We start from the raw sequence: 20334 nt of genomic DNA, 5'->3' as shown, positions 1-20334 counted from the left end.
TTGCCTGGTAATAGCAGCTATATACTCCAGACACTTCGATGTTTAGGCCTTTTAAAGGCCTGCCTATATTACGGCTCGCTTTAATTTGAGCCCATTAATTTTATACTTTTCTTCTAAGAACAACATTCTTTATGTGCATGACTACTTTCGGCCGCCTTACGGACGGGATATATTTTACTTATAATTTAGGTTATTATTTTTTGTATAATTTTGTGAATTGTGTTTTTGGTTTACATTAACAATAGATATATATGATAATAATTTTTGTCTTTTAGAAAATTTTAGGTGAAGAAGAATTATATTTGATAAAATATATTTTGATTGTTTGCAATAGTTGTTTTAAAGACTTGTGACATTGTTCTGTTATGAGGGTTTCAAATTTCTTCATGTTGTTTCATTTTACAAAAAAATTGATTTTGTATTTGGTATGTTATTTGTGATTTGTAATATTTAGGCTGTGAAGAATTTGGTTGTGGATAATTTTTTATGTATGTGATAAAAGTTATCCTTTATGTTGAAATCATAGATTTTCGACATGCTATTGGAACGAAAGTGGTGATTATTTTAAGTTGCATTTCTTATTAAAAGTAAAATGTTAAATTAAATGAGAAGAAGGTATTAGTGCAAGGCTAATCAAAATAAGAACACATTGAAACTGGAAAGTGTAAAAACTGAGTAGTGGCCGATAAGTGTAGACACTTGTCAATCACCGTAAAACCAACACTAAGAACTTCTCCATTTGTTTATAGTAATAACAATCAATATATCATTTTTCGAGATTATTGAGATGTGGTGGCATTGTAAAGATCATATTAGTTTCATAACACTTCTTTTTCAATATAGAAACACTGCATAAGGAACGTTTGATCTATCTCAACATTTGTCCGCCCGAGACATGTTTTTTTGCATGACGATCCATAAATTTCATGCATTCCTCGTCTTCTCATGTGCATAACAAAATTATGGCATAAAGATAGTTACCTCACCATAGTTGTTGTTTGCTAATATTTGAAGATGTTTTAGTCTTGTGGTAGTTTTGTTTCAAAGTCAAAATTATTTGTTTTTTTTCTAATAATAATTCATGTATAGATTAAGTAAATATTTTCTTATTTAATCTCATACACTGACTTTTAGAGCCATTCATCTGAATTGAACGGTTTTGGGATATTTTAAATTCTTTATATTACAATTAAAATTAAAAGCAAAGAAAAACACGTTGGTTAAGTATGTATAATTAGTTTAATAGTTGTTCTTATTTGAGAACTTTTGGATATATGTGGGTTGAATAATTATTTTTGTGGGTACTTTATTTTATAGGGTTTTATTATGAATTTTCACTATTTTTTTGAAATTAAGTAAATTTATACGTTGATGGTTGAGATGATTTCGATAGAAATGTGTTCTTCGTTATTTTGGTAATATAAATATTTTGATTGGTTTATTTTATATTTTCTACTTTCATTTATACTCTTATATCTTGTCGTTTTTATTAAGTTTCAATTTAAAATTTATAATTACAAAAAAAAATATTTTCATATCAGTATTAAATTAGTTGTATTGAAACTCTCTTTTAAATTCATGAAGTTACTACATTTATTTGCATATGGTTTCTTTAATGTGTTATTATATAATTACAATTTTCATTTATTTTTATAATTAATTCTTTTAGTTCTATTTTATTATATTTTTCTCAATTAATTGTTAAAAATCTTTTAAAATTATGTGACTTATTCTATTTTCATAATATTTTTTTAGTTTCTCGTATTTCTTGTGTTTCAGGCTAATTATTTGTTATTGTAAAATAAATTCTCATTTTCAGAATTATTTTTATGTTATTGAATTATTTTTTTTTAAAAAATTCATATTCTTTTTATTAGTTATTTAAGAATCATAATTTTTGTTCGAGATATTTTCACAAACACTAATCACGTTTTGTAGTATACATGGAGAGAGAGGAAGGTATAGCTTCAGACAGTAACAGTCTAACAAATAGTATACACAACGGTATTATGTTAGTAACAGATCAAAGAGCAGAGACATCAGAGTCGAAACATATGAAGAAAGGATCTTGCAAGAGTCTTAAACTCACCAATATGATGGAGAAGTGGAGGCAGTGTAAGAAAGGACACTTCTCTGTGTACAACAGAGAAGGCAGGGGGTTTGTTTTGCCGTTGGATTATCTGAAACATCCAATCTTTCAGGTCTTATTGGAGATGGCGGAGGAATAGTTCGGTTCCACAATAAATTTCCATCAAATGTACCTGTCATTCAATACAAAGCAAAATGATGCTATTTAACACGAAGGAGTACTACATATTAACTTGTCTCAACCTTAGAAAATAAAAGGCTAATCAAATGTCCAAACTCACTAATGCCATGCTCATTAAGAGCTTCCATATGATGCTCCACATCTCTTCTAGCGAGGATACCACCGTGTATGTTTGGGTGCAAACTCTTCACACGGCCATCAAGCTGCTTTTCTGCGAAGGAAAAAAAAAACAAAATGAGAGGTAAGCTTAATATACCAAACTCAACTGCTTAATCATTACCACCAGCTAAAGAACGAAACTTGCCATTTCAGGAAATGAGTAAGCGTCTCCACTTTGTAAGTGACAGAGACTCCAGCATTCTCCAAGGTAGAGGCAGTTCCTCCAGTAGAAACAATAGTGTATCTAGAGATGAAAAAAAGGAATCATTTTTCAATCCATAAACACTTATTAGAACAGAAACATAACTAAAAATTATGAAATAAAACATACCCGATCTTGAAGACCGTTGCCAAGAGTAGCTAAATCCTACTTGTCAGATAAACGAAACTTGCCATTTCAGGAAATGAGTAAGCGTCTCCACTTTGTAAGTGACAGAGACTCCAGCATTCTCCAAGGTAGAGGCAGTTCCTCCAGTAGAAACAATGAAAAAAAGGAATCATTTTTCAATCCATAAACACTTATTAGAACAGAAACATAACTAAAAATTATGAAATAAGACATACCCACTCTTGAAGACCGTTGCCAAGAGTAGCTAAATCCTACTTGTCAGATAAAGATATCAAAGCTTGCTTCTTCCCTGATGTACACACATCCATGTTACATTAAAAACCTTATTGTAAACAGAATATAATTGAAATCAATCTCTGAATATGAACTTGCAGGTTAACACAAAAACAAATCAGAGGAGGCCGAGGACTGTGGCTGATTCTTTAGAGCTGTCTGAGACTCTGACATGGCTCGGACGCAGCGACTTAGAATAGACCTGCTGCTTCTAGACAAAATCAACAATAGCAGATATGAGAAACAGAGACACCAAGAAGAGGAACACGTCGACACAGGGAGAGGAGAGAACTCACAGGCTGAGCAAAATCAATATTCAGTTTTGACAGAGATTTATGTAAGAGAAATAAATAATCGGTTAACCAAATAAATGAGTTAACTAACTGTGAAGTGTAAGATAGAGTGGTTTGCTAGAGCTTCGAGTTTGTGAGATTTATAAGTTCTCTTCTTAAAATTTTGCCAGAGGGATTTTTCGGATAAGTTACTTCCAGCTGTTCTTGCGATATATGCCATTGGATATTGCCCAGCTTTCAAGTCAGGGATACTTCAAAAAACATAAGAAAGAAAAAGTAAATAGCTACAGAAAAAAGGTCATTAAAAAGAGAAGAATTTAGCAATCTCTATCATGTTAAAAGAAAAAGTCCTTAGGGTATTACTGATGCATCAGCAATCTCTGGATGAGCAAACAACAATGCTTCAAGCTCAGCTGGAGCAACCTAACAAACATTTTAAACCATTACCAAAACACACCAACTTTACAAAAGATGATCCACACATGAAGAAAGATTTTTGTTTATTACCTGATAACCATTGCATTTGATAAACTCCTTTAATCTATCAACAACAAAGACAGAACCTTCACCGTCAATGTAACACAAATCTCCAGTCTTCAACTATCCTTATGAATCAATAGTAGATGCAGTAGCTTCCTCATTCTTAAAATAACCTTTTAAAAACAACTCAAAACAGTTTCATACCAAAAACAAAAACACCTTTTCGAAAAGAACCAATCACATTTCATCACGGTAGGACTCCGGAGCCAGAGCTCCCCGGTTCGATGCACCCCCAAGACCCGACCCGTATCCGGATCCACAATCTTACCATCCATGTTCGGAGCAAGCAAACCAGAGGATCCGTACCTCTCAGTCTCCTCTTTAGTAAACATAGAAGCAACTATAGCCGCCGTCTCAGTCAAGCCATAGCCTTGCAGAAATTTAATGTTACTGTATCTCTCAACGAACTTCTCCGTCACCTCTTTAATAGTTTACCCATTCTTCAATATACTTACACGCCAAACGGTTTCTGCATATAAAATTGTTTCATAAAGTCTCCTTTACAATAGCACAACAGAATAAACAGAATAGGAGCTTTTTTGTGATCAGCAGTATGAATGATGAGATTTGATGTTTTCACCTATCCATCTAAATTAAGAGAGATGAGAAACCGTTTGTAGGATGAAGTGAAGGTAAGCTTGATTGGATCAGGAGGACTGAGAAACCGTTTGTTGAGGGAAGTGGATAAAAGCTTGATTGGATCAGGAGGACTATCGCTAATCCGTTGCTGCTTGCCCCTAAAAACGCAGAAGACTCGATCCCTCGCAGAAGATTTCCTTTACAGTTTTGGCAACGGAGGTAAGGAGCAGAAGCATAATTAAGTTGATTGAAATGCACCCCTAAACCATCACGTCTTGATTGACCAGAGGTGGTGAAGTGAATATCGAACGTCACGGCAACGACTTCGTCTTCATGCAATGATCGCAGGTGAGAGACGGTGGATTGATTCCAGGTCCGATGAAGAGATCGTGATTTTCAGAAGAAAAATACTGACTTTTTTATACATGATATCACAGATCCTCGCCATTGCAAACAAAGCATTGAAGAACTGTACGAATCCATAACGCACTCAGTTTCAGAAACCTTGAGGAAGATTGATCGTCTCGTACCCAAATGTTGAAGAGTTGCGTTTTGGATGTGGAAGAGTTGCGTTTTGGATGTGGGACACGTGTCAGCACACAGACACACAAATTAATGACGTGTCATCCTACGTGGACAGCGTACAAAGGAAACAAACATACTTATATAGATATACTAGGGTCGGCCCGCCCTACCGGCGGGATATACTTTATTTGTAATCTAGGTTATTAGTTTTTGTATGATTTTGTAGTTTGTGTTTTAGGTTTGCATTTGCAAGAGATGTGTATGATAATAATTTTTGTCTTTTAAAAAGTTATAGGTAAAGAAAGATTATATGTGATAAGATATATTTTGTTTGTTTACAATAGTTATTTTTATATTAAAGAGTTGTGTCATTGATATGATGTGAGGACTTCAAATGGTCTTCGTATTGTTTCCTTTTACAAAAATTTGATCCCATATTTGGTACGTTATTTGTGGCTCGTAATATTTGGGTTCGAAAGATTGGGTTGTCGGTACTTTTTTATGTATTTTATAAGAGTATTTACTTTTTATGCTGAAATCATAGTCTTTTGACATGCTATTGGAGTGGAAGTGGTGATTATTTGAAGTTGCATTTCTTATTAAAAAGTAAAATGTCATATTGAACGAAAAGAAGGTAGTAATGCAAAGCTGATTAAAGTAAAAAAAGATTGAAACTGGAAAGTGTGAAAACTGAGTAGTGTTCGATGCGTGTAGTCACCGTAAAACCAACTCAAAATTTTTTTTTCCATTTGCTCATAGTAATAACAATCACTGTATCGATTTTCCAGATTATTGAGATGCCACTTTCTTGGTGGCATTGTAAAGATCATATTAGTTCTATAACATTTCTTTTTCAATATAGAGATGTCGCATAAGGAAAGTTTGATCTATCTCAGCATTTGTCAGCTCCATACATGTGGGTTAGCTGTTCATGGTGATCCACAAATTTCATGCATTCTTCATGCTCTCATGCTTAGCAGAAGTATGGCATAGAGATATTTACCTTTATCACAGTTTTTTTTTGCCAATATACGAAAATGTTTTAGCCTTGTTGCGGTTTTGATTTAGTGTTAAAATTGTTTGTTTTTTCCTAATATTAATTCTTGTATAGATTAAGTAAAGATTTTCTTATTTAATCTCATACACTGACTTTTATAGTCATTCATCTAAACTGAACAGTTTTGGGAGATTTTAAATTCTCTATGTTACAATTATAATAAAAAGCAAAGAAAAACACACTAGTTTAATACTTAATCGTATGTTAAAGAGAATCCTCGATAGCAGTCCTTTGTAGAAGCTATAAAAACTATTTTATATGAATTTACATTAAATTTATGAAACATTTTAAAAACAATGTAGATTAAAAATGATATTATAAACAAATAAATAAAGAATATAATTATGAGATCGCATTGTTATTTTTAATAATCATTTGACAGTAATCTTCAGCACTCTCTATTTTTCAGAGTAAAGAATTTATATCTTCATTACATGTAAATAATTTGATTTTTATTAAGTTGGTTTGCATAATTTGGTTGTTGTTTTTAGCTGTAAGATTTGGTTGTAACAACTGTCAGTGGTGTATTGTTATTTTGTTTTGGTTGTTATTCATGAATCATGATTAGTTTGAATAACTTCTTCTTATGCTTATATTCCTTGTGCACAGTTTGGTGCTTGCTATTGATTTTTGGAATGTATGTGGCGTGTTTTGGATTCGGTTTTGTTTTACAGGTAGATGTCATGTATACACTCAGATGTGTGATTAAGCAACATGACAGGTTTTTGAGTCAATGACTTTTGGGGCTGACAAAGAATAAACTCATGATCAGCCTCTTATACCATTCCTAAGAGAACATGGGGGCTTAAGTAAATAATAGTGAAAATAATAAATAAATAATCTGAATAAACAACAGAGAGAAAGAAACTTAACTCACTAATAGAGCAGTGTGATGGAAGAGATTGGTGAGGATGAGACATGGGTACTCCCTCTTCGTAACAGACAACACAATGTCACCAAAAGATTTTAAGTTTTTTTTATACAAATCTGTGATCTCTATAATATCTAATAGATCCACTTACACTTAGATTTACGTGTTTGTCAGTGTAAAGGAGACCTGAAGTTGGCATGCAAAATATTGTCCGTCAGCTCTTGTATCCGATTAACTGGAAAACAAAATGAAGTGGTTATACGATATGCAATGTGTGAGATAATAATGGTTTTAGTCGCTGGGAACACATACTCTTGTCACCAATCACCACATGAGAACTTCTATTTGCCATTACCATCGATGTATCCATTCTTAACCCTCATCTCCCTCCTATTACAATAATAATCACATGTTAAATCAAAATCTATTTAGTTCAAACAATTTTGCATCTTATGTGTGAAATGAATATAGCTATTCAATGATGGTCGACTTAGATTTGCATCTATGGACTGAAACACAGATTGATCATCAAAACTTGTGAACATCATTACTTGATTAGTTTCTTTTCTTTTTCGAACCTGACATCACTCTCTTATAGAACTTATTTGAACACGAGGAGATTGTGGTGTCATTTAAAATAAAAATAAAAAAGCGAATAACAAAAGAAAAAGAAGCACCTATCTCTTCTCTGGTGATGTTGTATGAGTAAACTCTGGGAAATGGGAATGGTTTGCAAGTGCTTTCATTTGAGAACTAATTTTCCTTTTCTGTAGATATTGTGGCCTCCTATAGTCAACAAAAAAAAGGACTGCAAGCAAGATTAATTTGATGGATGGACGATGAAATATATTAGAAGCATACGATGTCAAATCTGTCTCAGAATCAAGCTTGAAAGAAACATGAAGAATGATCGAACCTGGATTTGTTTAGGAATGGGAAATCCGCTAAAACATGAAGAGTCGCTGAAGATGACATTTTTCAAAAGGTGTGACGTACACAACATTTTTCTTTGTCGTTGGCAATGAACAAATGTGATGAAAGGACCTTCTGTTTTCCACACCCACATAGAGAAAGTCAAAGAAAAAAGTGAATTAATGCAAAAACACCTTCCAAGCTTTTGAATCTCTTGTTTTGGTAGATCCAAGCATCTCGTGTAGCAGCCCTGGACTAACCACATCATAACCACAACCAAAAAAAGAGAGAGAGAGATTACGACCGCAACTGATCTGACGAAAGAAATTATAATCTCACCCGTCACGGGCATAAGATGTGTTCAAGGAGAAGAATCTAACATATATTTATACTGAACCTACGCCGCCTCTCAGATCGTGGAGAACGAATCAATGAAAGTAAAGACGAAGACATAAATCAGACCGTTTAAGGTCGTGCGTGGGAAGAAGCTTAAACTTCAGTGCCTCGCCACCGCACGGAGGGGAGCGACGGACCTCGGTTATTCGCCTCAGACGTTCTAGGGTTAGAGGCGACATCAATCTATCCGGGCTGGATCTATTTCCCCATTACAAAGCTCAATCGCACAACACGCAGACGAAGCCCATGATACCATCATGTTAGTGATACGATGCGTTTAGAATAATTGACACATGTCAGCTTCTGGAGAAGCGGTTTTCTGACGTGGCGGATGAGGTGTCGCAAGAAGGAGTGAATAAACATGTTTTTATAATAATAGATATAGATATAGATATATAGATTTCAACTAACTCTTTTTTTTTTTTTGTCAACTTTCAATTAATTCAATAGAGAAAACGAGCACAAATAATATAAGTACACAGCTAAATGCATGTCAATTTACAACAACAAAAATATCATTGATTTTTTTTCTACTAAAAGCATACTTTTTTGTACAAACTATATACCATATGGGTGGAGAATAGAGACGACATCTTCTCAGACCCAAACATAACCATAACTACTGGTGCATTTCACTTCATTTGATATTTGAATGATCTGACGAAGTCCATTGTATTGACTAATGACAAGTCCATAAGCCCATGCAAATACGATTTTCAAGCAAGTAGATTTGAAGAAATATTCCTACTTGTGTCATTGGTGAATGTGACCAATAGAATTGCAGCTCTCCTCCTTCAACATTTATGAGCCAACCTCAAACTTTTTCTATTTTTTTATTTACTTTCTTTCAAAATAAAGCTCTGATGAGCGATGATTACCTTCCTTCAAAGCTTATTTGAGCATAAATCTATTTTTTAGAACATAAATTATTTTTGCTTTGGAATTGCTAATATTTAACTACAATAATAAAAAATATTAGAACTGAAATAAAACTCAAATCACAAACTCATCTTTTCTCTTTCATCAAAACGATAAGAAGAAGAAAAATTCCATAGCCACCGATCTCCCTCCATGGTTGGATGTGCTTCTCACCGCCGCTACGTGAGGGAGGATCTGCTCCTCCTCTTTAGTTTGAGCTAAATCTTGTTTAATTCCGTCTTGTGTTTGACAGTTTCAGTTGTAGGTTTCTCCTCTTGTTGTGGTGGTACCTGTGATCTCTCGTCGGTTTGGTGGTTAATGTTTGTATTTGGTTTGGGGTTCCGATCGCCGAGGCTTGTTTGTGTGAAGGTTTATGGTGGACTTCTATTTAGGTGTTAAGTGGACGTCAGAGAGTGCGTTCAAGCCGTATCCGAAAGTTTTGAGGATCGTGAAGCGATCTGTCTTGTCGGGTTGTGAAGCCTTGTTTCTTAGTTTTGAGTGGGAATGGTATCGTTTGGCAGGGCATAGGCGGCAGCGATAGATCCGAGTTTGAGAAGGCGCATCGGTGTCTTTGGGTTCTACCAGTGGATTGTTTCGTATGGCGTGTCGAGGGCAGCATCGATTTATCCAGATCATTCTTACCTGCTATTTGGAAAGTCTCTTGCACTGGTTTGTCGTATGTTCTAGTGATACTATCTTTAGTTTATCCTAGTGAATGGTATAGTTTCCTTGCCTTGTTAAGGTTATGTTCGAAAGGTGACCTGGTGTGGGTTTTAGCTGCCTGTTCTTTGGGCTACTGTCTATGGAGATTTTGTATCCGCCAACTTATGTATTAAACAATCGCGGTTCGCTTATGAATAAATTTCAATTTGGGAAAAAAAAACTGAAATAAAACTTATAAAATTAGATAAAAAAGGAAAATAGATAAGAAAAACTGCACAACACCAACAAGAACTGACCATGTCTTTTGTTTTCTCCCAGCAAAACAAGTTATATAATTAAGCTCTCTGGAATAACTAGAGAGAGATATGTAATGAGAAACAAATAAACAAACTGGCGAATCTTAAAAAATTCTTCAGCCATTTTCTCTGAGATTCTTCCTCCTATATTTTTTTTGTTGAAGGGGGCAGTTTTGGTTTCTATGACTTGCACTACTGCAAGAAAACGAAAGATGGGTTCTCCACAAGTTCCTCGGCAGGTTTCACTTGGGAAAAGTCCTTATCTTGCATCGAACTTGATAAGTCATCGATCAACATGGACATGCTGTTGCTGCAGGAGCCCAAAAGGAAACGGTATTTGTTTAGTCAAGGTCATCGGTATTTGATATTCATAAGCAGCAAACGATATCAGAGTTTCCTATTCCTACTATATTTACAGTAAGAAGATAGATACTTACCTAGAATCATCTTTTAACAAGAAGTCGCTGATGTCTATCAGTATCAAAACTTTTTCCATGCTTTCGAACACCTGATTGATCGATCATCAGAAGATCAAAACTACAAGAGACAAAGAATTAAAAAAAAAATTACAGCAGTATTTCCTCAGAAAGCTTACCTCTTGATCAACACTTTCTGTGTTGTAGATTTCATCCTTGTACAGAGTACACAGTCTGAAATGCTGCTGTACACTAAGGATCTGAGTGAAGGAAAAAAAATGGTGTCACGCATAACAACAAACTCAAAGTTCAACAAAAGAGTTGGTTGATAGAGAGACTTACTGGACACAGATCATTTGCAATATCTTCGTATGAGATTCTATCTTTCTTGTGGATGAGCTGTTGATGTTAGATCCAAGTAAATTTAAAGTGATTTGCTTAGAGGATATTTCTCAGATTCAAAAACAAGTTTAGAACATACCAGGAATCCAACAGCTTGTCTGGTATGTTCTAGTACATCCCAGGATGAGCCAGCATACTATCGAAGGCAAGTCGCATAGGTGAGACACTGTGTTTATTGACAACAACAAAATAAGAAAAAAGGAAACTAATACCTCTTCATTTGTTTCGGAGCACCATTTCTCTAACTTATCTAAACCAGATTTTGCATATTCTCCATTGATAAATGAACAGTTATCTCGTCGGGTGACAAGGCTGCAGATCAGAACAGTTATCTCGTCGGGTCAAAGTCTGCTTATAATAAAGATTCATATTCCACAATAACAAATAAACAATCTCTCACCTGTTGAACAGTTGGACATTGATGAGTGAGAAAGCCTGAGAGAATATAGTCTGGATAAGAACCGGACGAACCTGTAACAAGAATAAGCTAAATAAGAATCTCTTGACATACATTAGAGAGCAGAAACTTTTTGTACCGGGGTCAAAATTTTGATAAGAGTGAAAAAGAGTTTTACATACAAAGTTATCTTTAAGTGTGCTTAACAGTGCATCTAAGGCTTCAGTAATCCGTTCCCAGTGTTTAGCAGTGCTATCAGATATCAGTGCATTCCCCTTATAGGTAACTGGTGCCTAGAGAGAGAAAGAGAGAGAGAGATTCTTTCATGTCAGCTCAAAACACATACATACAATGAAAAGTAGAGAAGCATTGTTGATCATAGAACCTGGATGCAGAGAGTAAGGAAAGTGTTCAGCTCCGTTTTCAGGTTATCCCAGATAATCCCAATAATGTTTTCAACATAGGCTGCAAGCTGCTGCTTGAAATGCAGAGCTGGAACCTTGGCATCAACTGGCCGAATCGCTTCAGCCGCTGGAGAACGGAAACCCTGGGTAAAATAAAACGGTAAGAATTGTTTTCTTTAGTTTTTTGGGAGCAAGATAAAACAAAAAAACGAAGATGACTATATTATGTACCTTGGTCATCCACCAGACCAAGGAAGGTGAGTTTCGAAGTGGAGTATTATCCCCGGTTCCACCAGATTTCAAGCTTTGTTGGAGCATGAACAGTAAGGTCGAAGTATTGGATAACCAATATGCCAAACTAGCGTTGTCTTCTTCTTCATTCTGATAGTAAGAATCATTAATCATTCAACACTGGCATAAAGAGACTTAAAAAAGAAAAGATTTGTTTTATGGAAATGAACAATGTACCTTGATAGCAGAACCAATCATTTGAACAAGACGATCAAACAAATTGGTTCTTTCTGCTTCAAAAGACTTCCAATGAAGAAGACATCTGTAGATGGTAAATGCCGCTACAGGCTTCCCCTGACTGAATCCAACACTTTTTGTGACACAGTTGATTAGGGCATCCACATCCTCCTGTACCAACAACAAGAGTCAAAGACTGGAAGCACATAATGGAGTAAATTTAACAACATACATGTCGAGGATCAAAACGGGATCCCCTCGGTTCTTGAATCCTTGCTGGTGTGGTAAACATAGTTCCCTGCAGAGACGCATCTTCTTCGCTAGGATGGTGGACATTTTGCAGGTTCTGCGCCAACAATAGCTAATTAGGATGATAGATTGAGAGAGTCATTTCAAATATTTCTCTAGATATGTCTACCTTTACTGGAGTAGAAGGGAAAGTTTCTGATGCTGTCTCAACAGGTGTGCTTGAGACAGATTGCTTCAAAACTTGATTTTCATTTTTCACATTCTCTAACATCTTTTGGAGTCTGCAAATGAAGAAAAAGCGCATATATTGACTGTCAGTGATGTATTGAAACCTCAAAAAATCTCTTGGAAATTCAATAGCTAAGAGACCAATGGTAAATACTTGTCCATGGCTGTCTTCAAATCAACGATTTTTCTTTCAGCTTCCAAAGCCTTGCTTTCAGCTTCTAAAACCTGCTTCAGTCTCTCCTCGCTAATTTTGGTTGTCTCCTTGAATTTTTTCTCTGTTTCATCTATCTTCTGCTCCAGCGAAGTTACCATGGACTGCATATGAAAGAGAAATGAAGTTCCAAACATTGCTTTGGTTTTCTACAGCTTTGATATTCCAAAAATAGAAAAGAATAGCGCAGATTCCATACCTTGAGGTTTTCGTTTTCACTCTTGAGTTTCTCCACTAGCTCAGTGTCAACAATAGGAACCTCCTTTACCACAGTAACCATTTCTGCAGTCTTTTTCGCAGCTTCCACTTCCTTTATGAGAGACACTTTGGTTTCCTTGAGCTGGTCTTGTACTTCCTGCAATGCCAATTGCAGTTTCGCATTTTCTTGTGTTTTACTTTCTTCCACGTCCACCTACAACGTCAAAAGCCACAATAGCAGGTGAAGAATCTGTTGCCAGTGTCCAGAGAACTATTTTTAGAAAGAGGACAACGTTCGAGGATGTATGTATAATCTTACCCTCATGTGTTTCTCTAGCTCCAGTGTCAACTTGAGATCTTCCACTTGCTCCTCAAGCTTGCTCTTGGCTGCTTGTAGGGCTCCAGTTTCTTTTGCAGCCTGCAGAAAAATATGAAGGCGTCACTGCAGCAGTTTTTCATTTTGTTCAGAACAATCATTAAAAAGGCCAGTTTCCAGATGCTAGCTCCATGATCTAAACTCATCTAACCACATTATTTAAGCTCATCTTTCTTGTGAAATGCTTAGAACTGAAATATCAAGGGACATAAGGCTCACCATCTTAAGCTCTCGCAGTTCTTTACGGGCAAGCCTTGCTCTCCATGCACTTTGTGTAGTAACCGCTACTTTCTTCAGCTTCTTGTAGTGCGACTCGGCCAGGAATCTACGGCAATGGATCTGGTATATATGTAATGAAAAATTAAACTCAAAGAGTCTAAGGGAAATATGGAGGGATGAGAAAAGCGTGCAAAGATCAAAGATGAAAAGAAGAGCAGAGTAAGCCACCTGAATAACAAGTGTGGACTTGGTATTCCTTGGTAGTGCATTTCGAGCATCCATACCACGCAAACATGACTGAACTGTAACAACAGCTTCTATGTAAGTACGCCTCTCAAGGTAGCTCCGCAAAGCTCTCTGGATCTTCAAAGCAGCCGCTTCTTTTCTGCGAATGTCCTCAAATCTATGTCGAGCAAGATGACCTGTAAAATGATGGATAACAAAGCAAATAGTAAATGCAAGACTCCAATTTGTTCTCTAACTAAATAAATAATTAAATTATTATATACCTCTGCACACAGCCTGCATGTTAATTGCAGCTTTGATGAGAAGGTAGGAGCGGAATTTCCACTGTATAATTCTGGCAGCTCTTCCTAAGACCTCAGTCCTCCGAGCATCTAATTCAGCCATCTGTCCAGCCATGAGGAGAACCTTCGTCTTTCCAATCTTCAAAAACAAGAACGTTAAGCTCCACGTTAAAGCAGGATAAAATCAAACAAGCATTCATCAAATGAGCACCTGGTATCCTTCGAGTCCAACTGCCTCCAGAAGTTTCTTGCAGGCTTCTTTCTCATCATAACTAGTAGGAACAAGCCTAAAGTTAGAACGTTTTCAATATCTTAGGTAAGCTTTCAACCTTTGAGTTGAGAGAGTTCAAACCTCTTATCCAAAGTAAGAGAAGCTAGGATACTAAATCTGTCAAGGAATTCATCAAAAAGTTTTCGTGTAGGATATCCAGCACGACAAATCTCAATTGCCTCCATCATACCCTGTAAAAAAATGCTTATACAGAAGTTTAAAACTTGCACGGAAAAATTAACAAACCAAAAAAATGGTAAGTGAATCTCACCCCACAACGTAGCTGTTGCAGTACATTTTGGTTCTCAAAGATAGAAGGCTTCAGAAGATTATTGGGCTTAACGCAACGAATATAGCGAGGCTCAGTAGTACTGAGACGTTCAATCAATAATTCCAATTGTTGCTGCATAAAGTAAAGATAATGACGTCAGTAATTTTTAGATAACGATTTGTCTACATAATAAAAGAAAAAAAACTCATTCTACCTTAAATTGTGAAGCTACAGAAGAGAACTTCGACTGTTTGCTAGCATCTTCCATTTGAAGAGGAAATAGACCTGCAATAAAAGTGCATCTAGAAGCACCAAGAAGAGCCTGATGTTCAGCGACAACATAATCTTTGTTCTTTTCCAGAAACTGTTCGGTCTGATAAGTGACCTGAAAACAAAAAAAAAACTCAGTACTTTTAGTATTTCAGGACATGATTGTGTTATTAGAATTTGAGAAAGCTAAAGCAGGTTTTCTACTCACATCACCGGCGTAGTGGCAAACTGTGAAGTCAGTACGAGCTAATTTTGGCTTGCGGAAGTACTCGTTCTTTTTGAGTGTTTCATACATCTTTTGAGAAAATGTTTCATGCGTTGATCTTGGGAACATGCTGCAAGATGAAGGTATAAAACGTCCATATCAAACACAGAGACAGAACATGCGGATTAATAGCAACTGGAAAGCTCTTAAGACTCTTACCAAGCCTCGTCCAGAAGAGCAATAATACCACCAGGTTTCTGAAAGGTGAGAAAACAGTGATGAACATGCGAGTCTAAGTTAAAATGGAAGTTATTCACAAAGAGTTCGCTTACAAAACTAGTTAGTTACCTTCTCAATAAGTTCCAAAACATATCGATTATCTGGGAAATCGATGTGGTTCCACTCAATTTCTTCTTTCTTGTACTCATCTTGTTCCATTTTTAAGACGTGCTGTCCAAGGAAAGAGGATCATGGATCAATACTATAAGGCAGATATCAGAAGAGAGATAGATTAGAATTCAGACAAACCTCATTAAAGTGGAACTGAAGTTTCTCATTGGTCAAATTGATGCAAAATTGTTCAAAGCTGCAAAAAAGTGCATTTGAGAAATGTGACTTTTCTGATTAAAAAAAAAAGAAAGAAATGTGACTTTTAATATATCCATTGCTTCCTAGAGTTAGATACATGTCATCATGTGAGCCTTTTGTTCCATAGGATTTTACTAAACCGGTTTACTGCATACGCACCTGTTTGTCTTGAAACTCTCGAATCCATAAATATCAAGCACTCCGATCATGTTTTTCGAGTCAGGATCTTGCCCAATTGAATTATTGATCTTGTTAACAATCCTACAAAGAGCAATAAGCAAAGAGTTAGGAAAGTAACATTTTGGGAAACAAGAAAGAGAATCATGTGCTCCGAGATACTACACATACCAATCAAACAATCTTGAGTATACAAATTTTGCCAAAGCATCTCTGCTGAATGCTGCAGATTCAGGATCCAGACATCTGGAAAGTGTTTCTTCAGGTGTCACCATTACACGTTGGCAAAGAGAATCTTCCAGTGCTTGCTCATCACACCTGCCGAAATATAAAGAGTCATGAATAGCTTCTTTTATCATTCAAATTCATGAGTGACTTACATGAAAAGCTCAGCTGCAATCTTCAGTGACTTCTTGTCTTTTGGAGCTGATGAGTCTGTTTCTTCTCCGCTTGTAAATTCTATGTTACCTAGATGAAGAATAGCCGCCAAAATTCGAAATATTGCTTCCTGAAAAGAAAGTGATATCAAATTACACCATTTTTTTACTAGCAGAAGGGAACAATAAACTACCTGCTCCTCTAAGCTTATCCCGACAATGCTCATTGCTTCTCGGGTTTTAGTATACTCTTTTGAATCATCCATCCCCTCTAACTTAATACAGCGAGATTGATTCAGATAACGGTATTTTGTTGGATCTTCTAGTTTTAGTTTTCTAGTGTCCTGTCAAACGATTAAAGAAGGTTAAATGAGAAACAACAGGACAACAATTTCAGAGATATGGGCTTAGAAAACACTAAAACGTCAATGAAACTTCAAACTATCAGTAAAAGGGAACAAGAAAGAAAAGCCATATGATGTATACCTCTGGTGGTGCAGCACAAAGCATGTAAAAGCAGTGATAGTTTCTCTCATTATCTGACACTTGGCACACCCTTGATCTCTCTAACAAATAAGTCTTGATGGCAGCTCCTGATATCCTTCCCCTTTGATCGAACTGAATCTCCACGAATTTACCAAATCGACTGCAACATGATAATAAGATTATTATATAGATGAAAATTTAGCCAACGGATACTCATAGTAAGAAAAAAAAGTTATGAAACTTGTGTGGTTCCACTCACCTTGAATTGTTGTTTCTGACGGTTTTCGCATTCCCAAATGCTTCTAGAACAGGATTTGACTGCACAGAGAACATAAACCATTCATGTCAAAGAATGATCTTTTACAAATCCACAAGTTCTATAATAAAAAAAATATTGCCATTACATACCTCCAAAACTTGATCTTCAACACTCCTTCTGGTCGAGATATCACTGACAGCTCGACCTCCCATTTTAGCCAGATATTTCATAAGCGTTTTAGCAGTCTCAGTCTTCCCTGCTCCACTTTCACCACTTACCAAGATTGATTGACTAACACCCTCATTAATCATTTGTCTACACCCACCCCAAGCATGAAGAAGAACAAAAAAATGTAAAGCAGGAAACATTAACCAATGATGAATGGAACAAGATAGAAAAGAAAAAAAAAAACTTCAACGCTGAATGACAGGTACCTGTAAGCTGCATCAGCAACTGCAAACGGATGAGGCATCAATGATCCAAAGGGAGCTCCTTTGAAGAGTGCAATCATATGGTCATTGTAAAGGTTCTCTAGTTGTTTAAAAGGGTTCACCGCAATCAATATATCTCCTGTGTAAGTCTAGTAAAGTAAAAAAAATTCAGTCTACCAAATGTCTAACAGAACCAACAAAACAGAAAGGTAAAGGAAGCTCACATATATGTCGTCTAAGTGATATCTTGATTTCAAATTCTGGAGGACTCCTGGTTCATGTAGATATGCTAGCGTTGTCATGTCGGCCACTCCAGAAGGAGGAACTTCCATATCTTTTGGATATGTGTTTGAAACTTTGACAACAACCTGAAAAAATTCAACATAAGTATGAGAAACAAACCAACACATACAGATTCCATCCTTATGCATAGTCAAAGTGTGTCTCTAAAGTCTGGTTACACATACCGTCTTCCCTGAAGTACATCGGACCTTAATATCAACTCCATTAACCTCAGTAACTTCACCATCTAACCATGCCTCCTCTGGATCTTCCACCCAAACGAAGGAGCCAAGTTTAACTGTAGAAGAAGCCTGAAGAAGCAATCAACTCTTAATCGTGACAAAAAAAAAACTCTTTAATTAACGGAAAGTGAAGACATAAAACAGTTTAGAGGCTTAACGCTCAAGAACTAGACCCCACAAAATAAAAATAAAAAAAACTGAATAAAACGAATTAAAATATTCACAATGAAATCAACAAATGATAAAACCTTAAAAACATCAGAAACACTTTTCCACTATGATGTTCATCACTGGACAATCACTTTTCCAGGTACATTGAAGCCCAGAAGAAGCAAAGTACATTGAAACCCAACAATATATAACCAAAAAAAATTATGTATCAAAGCTTAGGCCTTTGCCGTTTGAAACTGAAAAAAAAAGATCAAAACTTTGAAATTGAAATGTTTAAAACAAAAGAAACCAAAGATTAGAGTACCATTTTCACCGGAGATTTATCAAATCCGAAACCCTTTTTCACCCTAAGCGAAAGAGATGATTCTAGCAACAAAGGATCATTCACTTGCTCAAGCTGGAGAGTTCAGACCGAATGCAAAACAAACATAGAAAAAGTCTAAACTGTATCTTATAGAGTTGGGTATGTGAGAGAGCTGCTTAAAGGCATTTGAGCAAATTTGGAAGAAATAAATTGGTCATGAAGAAATCATAAATCTTCCTCTTTTTTTATGTTTGGTTTTGTCTTATAATTTCGTTTTTCTTTTAACGTCTTCTCTGTTTCTTAGTAATATAAATTGCTCATTAAGAAATAATCAATTCCTGAAATACCCTTCTTGCTACCAACAAATAATCATCTCTATTTTGTTTTTGTTTTTGTTTTCTATAACTAAAATAGTCAAATATAAATTTTCCAAAGCAGAATATATTTAATTCTCTTTTTGTTCTTTTTTTTTTGTCAACATCTTTTTTTGCTCATTATTGTTTATTTTACTCAAAATTCTATGTAAAACGTCAGATTCACATTTTTAGAAATTATTTCTAAATACATTAAATGTGATCTCTTAAAATACCATAAATTTGACTTGGAATCTAATCTTACGTAGATAGATTTTAATAAAAATCTTAATTAACCAATAGTATGTGACTCGGTTTCAATTTTTAATAATAAAAGAAAAATAGTAATTGTTTTCTTAAAATGTAAGGAAATGTTTGTTAAAAATATTATCATAATGTGCATTTATTTATTTTATTTCATTTTCTTGTTAATAATTAGAACTTTTGTTAATTATAGTGAAAATATTTAATAATATGAAGATAAAGGCAGGAAGCATTTAGTGGTAATAATTACATAAATAAATTAGTTGTTAATTTTATCTTTACTTAAATTATTTCCACGTCGATGACATTAAATTGAGCTAGATTTATATATCTATTTATTTTGTTAAACATAACCATATGCAATATTTTATTTTGCATTTAGTTTTGATTTATTGACTAATAATTTCTTCCTTTTTTGTCATCCGAAAAATTATATTGAAATAAGTGAAATACAATTGTACACCCATAAGCCGGCAAAGAACACTTTCTTTGTGGAACCAAAAACCCCAAAGATCGAAATCTTTTCAAAGCCATAAGATTATCTAGACTAAAAAGAAAGGATGAAAATAAATACAAAACATAAGCTAATAGCTGAGACATAAGATATGAAGTGGACTTGATGATTGTAAACGTATGTGTCCAACACTCCAGACTCTAAGTAAAGGATAGAAGCAGGTAGTAGAAACTTCATAGATCATTGTAGTGGACCTGAAAGAGGTTATTATCTAAAGAACCAACACAAAAAGGTGGTGGATCCTCAAAGTTTGTGCAGCGACGAGCCGATGACCATATCGTAGCACAAATGAGCCCAAATGGATCTTCAACAGAGACCGGATGAAAAACTTGATAACACACCAATACAAGAGCCACTCCACATAAGCTTAAACCCGAACAAGGCCTATGAGCTTTCTAAATTTCATCCAAATACCAGCAATAACGAGCTGTGACTGGAAAGAAGAGCCATGAAACCTCTGACCTTGCTTGGGAAGCTGCCTGACCAAACCCGTACACATGAAGATTCCACATCCAAACCGGCTAAGAACACCCACCGCAAACCACAAAACATATAGTCCTGACACCAGCAGCCACAACCAAAGCAAAGAAATTACAGAACAACCAAAACTACTTCACAAAATCAACTCATACGAGCATAGAATCGTAAATACACCCATCGATCAAACAAGTGCT

The 20334-nt window shown here is 35.4% G+C and overlaps 1 protein-coding gene and 3 long non-coding RNA genes across 13 annotated transcripts; all 4 read right to left on the bottom strand.

Moving 5' to 3' along the window:
- Nucleotides 1-1948: 1948 nt before the first annotated feature.
- On the bottom strand, nt 1949-2477 carry LOC106301803. The gene is made up of 2 exons (XR_001262284.1): nt 2370-2477; nt 1949-2261 (listed from the first exon to the last, which is right to left on the bottom strand). It is a non-coding gene; the product is annotated as an uncharacterized LOC106301803 (long non-coding RNA).
- Nucleotides 2478-3226: 749 nt separating this feature from the next.
- On the bottom strand, nt 3227-4999 carry LOC106301805. Of its 5 annotated transcripts, none has more exons than XR_001262288.1 (5): nt 4464-4999; nt 3851-4352; nt 3707-3766; nt 3435-3594; nt 3227-3258 (listed from the first exon to the last, which is right to left on the bottom strand). It is a non-coding gene; the product is annotated as an uncharacterized LOC106301805 (long non-coding RNA). The 5 variants fall into 5 exon arrangements; XR_001262287.1 differs by having other exon boundaries at nt 3227-3255; XR_001262286.1 differs by having other exon boundaries at nt 3235-3255; nt 3347-3594.
- A 1788-nt stretch (nt 5000-6787) lies between these two features.
- LOC106304258 lies at nt 6788-8463 on the bottom strand. 6 transcript variants are annotated; one of them, XR_001262682.1, is made up of 6 exons: nt 8208-8461; nt 7832-8082; nt 7593-7723; nt 7228-7305; nt 7067-7150; nt 6788-6975 (listed from the first exon to the last, which is right to left on the bottom strand). It is a non-coding gene; the product is annotated as an uncharacterized LOC106304258 (long non-coding RNA). The 6 variants fall into 6 exon arrangements; XR_001262681.1 differs by having other exon boundaries at nt 7593-7701; XR_001262685.1 differs by lacking the exon at nt 7593-7723 and having other exon boundaries at nt 7832-7962; nt 8290-8463.
- A 1565-nt stretch (nt 8464-10028) lies between these two features.
- Nucleotides 10029-18728, bottom strand: LOC106301532 (myosin-13-like). The gene is made up of 38 exons (XM_013737956.1): nt 18530-18728; nt 17998-18123; nt 17755-17898; nt 17534-17679; nt 17249-17414; nt 17100-17158; nt 16841-17000; nt 16549-16698; nt 16358-16485; nt 16149-16295; nt 15960-16061; nt 15741-15798; nt 15561-15662; nt 15432-15469; nt 15216-15342; nt 14952-15122; nt 14738-14869; nt 14548-14657; nt 14407-14467; nt 14178-14334; nt 13897-14090; nt 13669-13788; nt 13393-13491; nt 13075-13287; nt 12819-12979; nt 12606-12717; nt 12420-12533; nt 12188-12358; nt 11951-12100; nt 11701-11862; nt 11498-11608; nt 11319-11389; nt 11131-11230; nt 10998-11054; nt 10859-10915; nt 10696-10776; nt 10538-10608; nt 10029-10410 (listed from the first exon to the last, which is right to left on the bottom strand). Exons 1-38 carry the CDS (start codon nt 18530-18532, stop codon nt 10293-10295), a joined length of 4449 nt encoding a protein of 1482 aa, XP_013593410.1. The 5' UTR covers nt 18533-18728; the 3' UTR covers nt 10029-10292.
- Nucleotides 18729-20334: the final 1606 nt, after the last annotated feature.

This window comes from Brassica oleracea, chromosome C7, assembly GCF_000695525.1.
Source record: "Brassica oleracea var. oleracea cultivar TO1000 chromosome C7, BOL, whole genome shotgun sequence".
In the NCBI taxonomy this organism is placed as follows: domain Eukaryota; kingdom Viridiplantae; phylum Streptophyta; class Magnoliopsida; order Brassicales; family Brassicaceae; genus Brassica; species Brassica oleracea.
Note: the sequence above shows the minus strand (reverse complement) of the source record. Positions and strands in the feature narration are given on the sequence as shown.

Coding starts and splice junctions, on each gene's coding strand:
- LOC106301532 (XM_013737956.1), bottom strand. Junction 14,658..14,737: donor TGCAACAGCTACGTTGTGGG/GTGAGATTCACT, acceptor ATTTTTTTACAG/GGTATGATGGAGGCAATTGA. Junction 11,609..11,700: donor TCCTTACTCTCTGCATCCAG/GTTCTATGATCA, acceptor TTCTCTCTCTAG/GCACCAGTTACCTATAAGGG.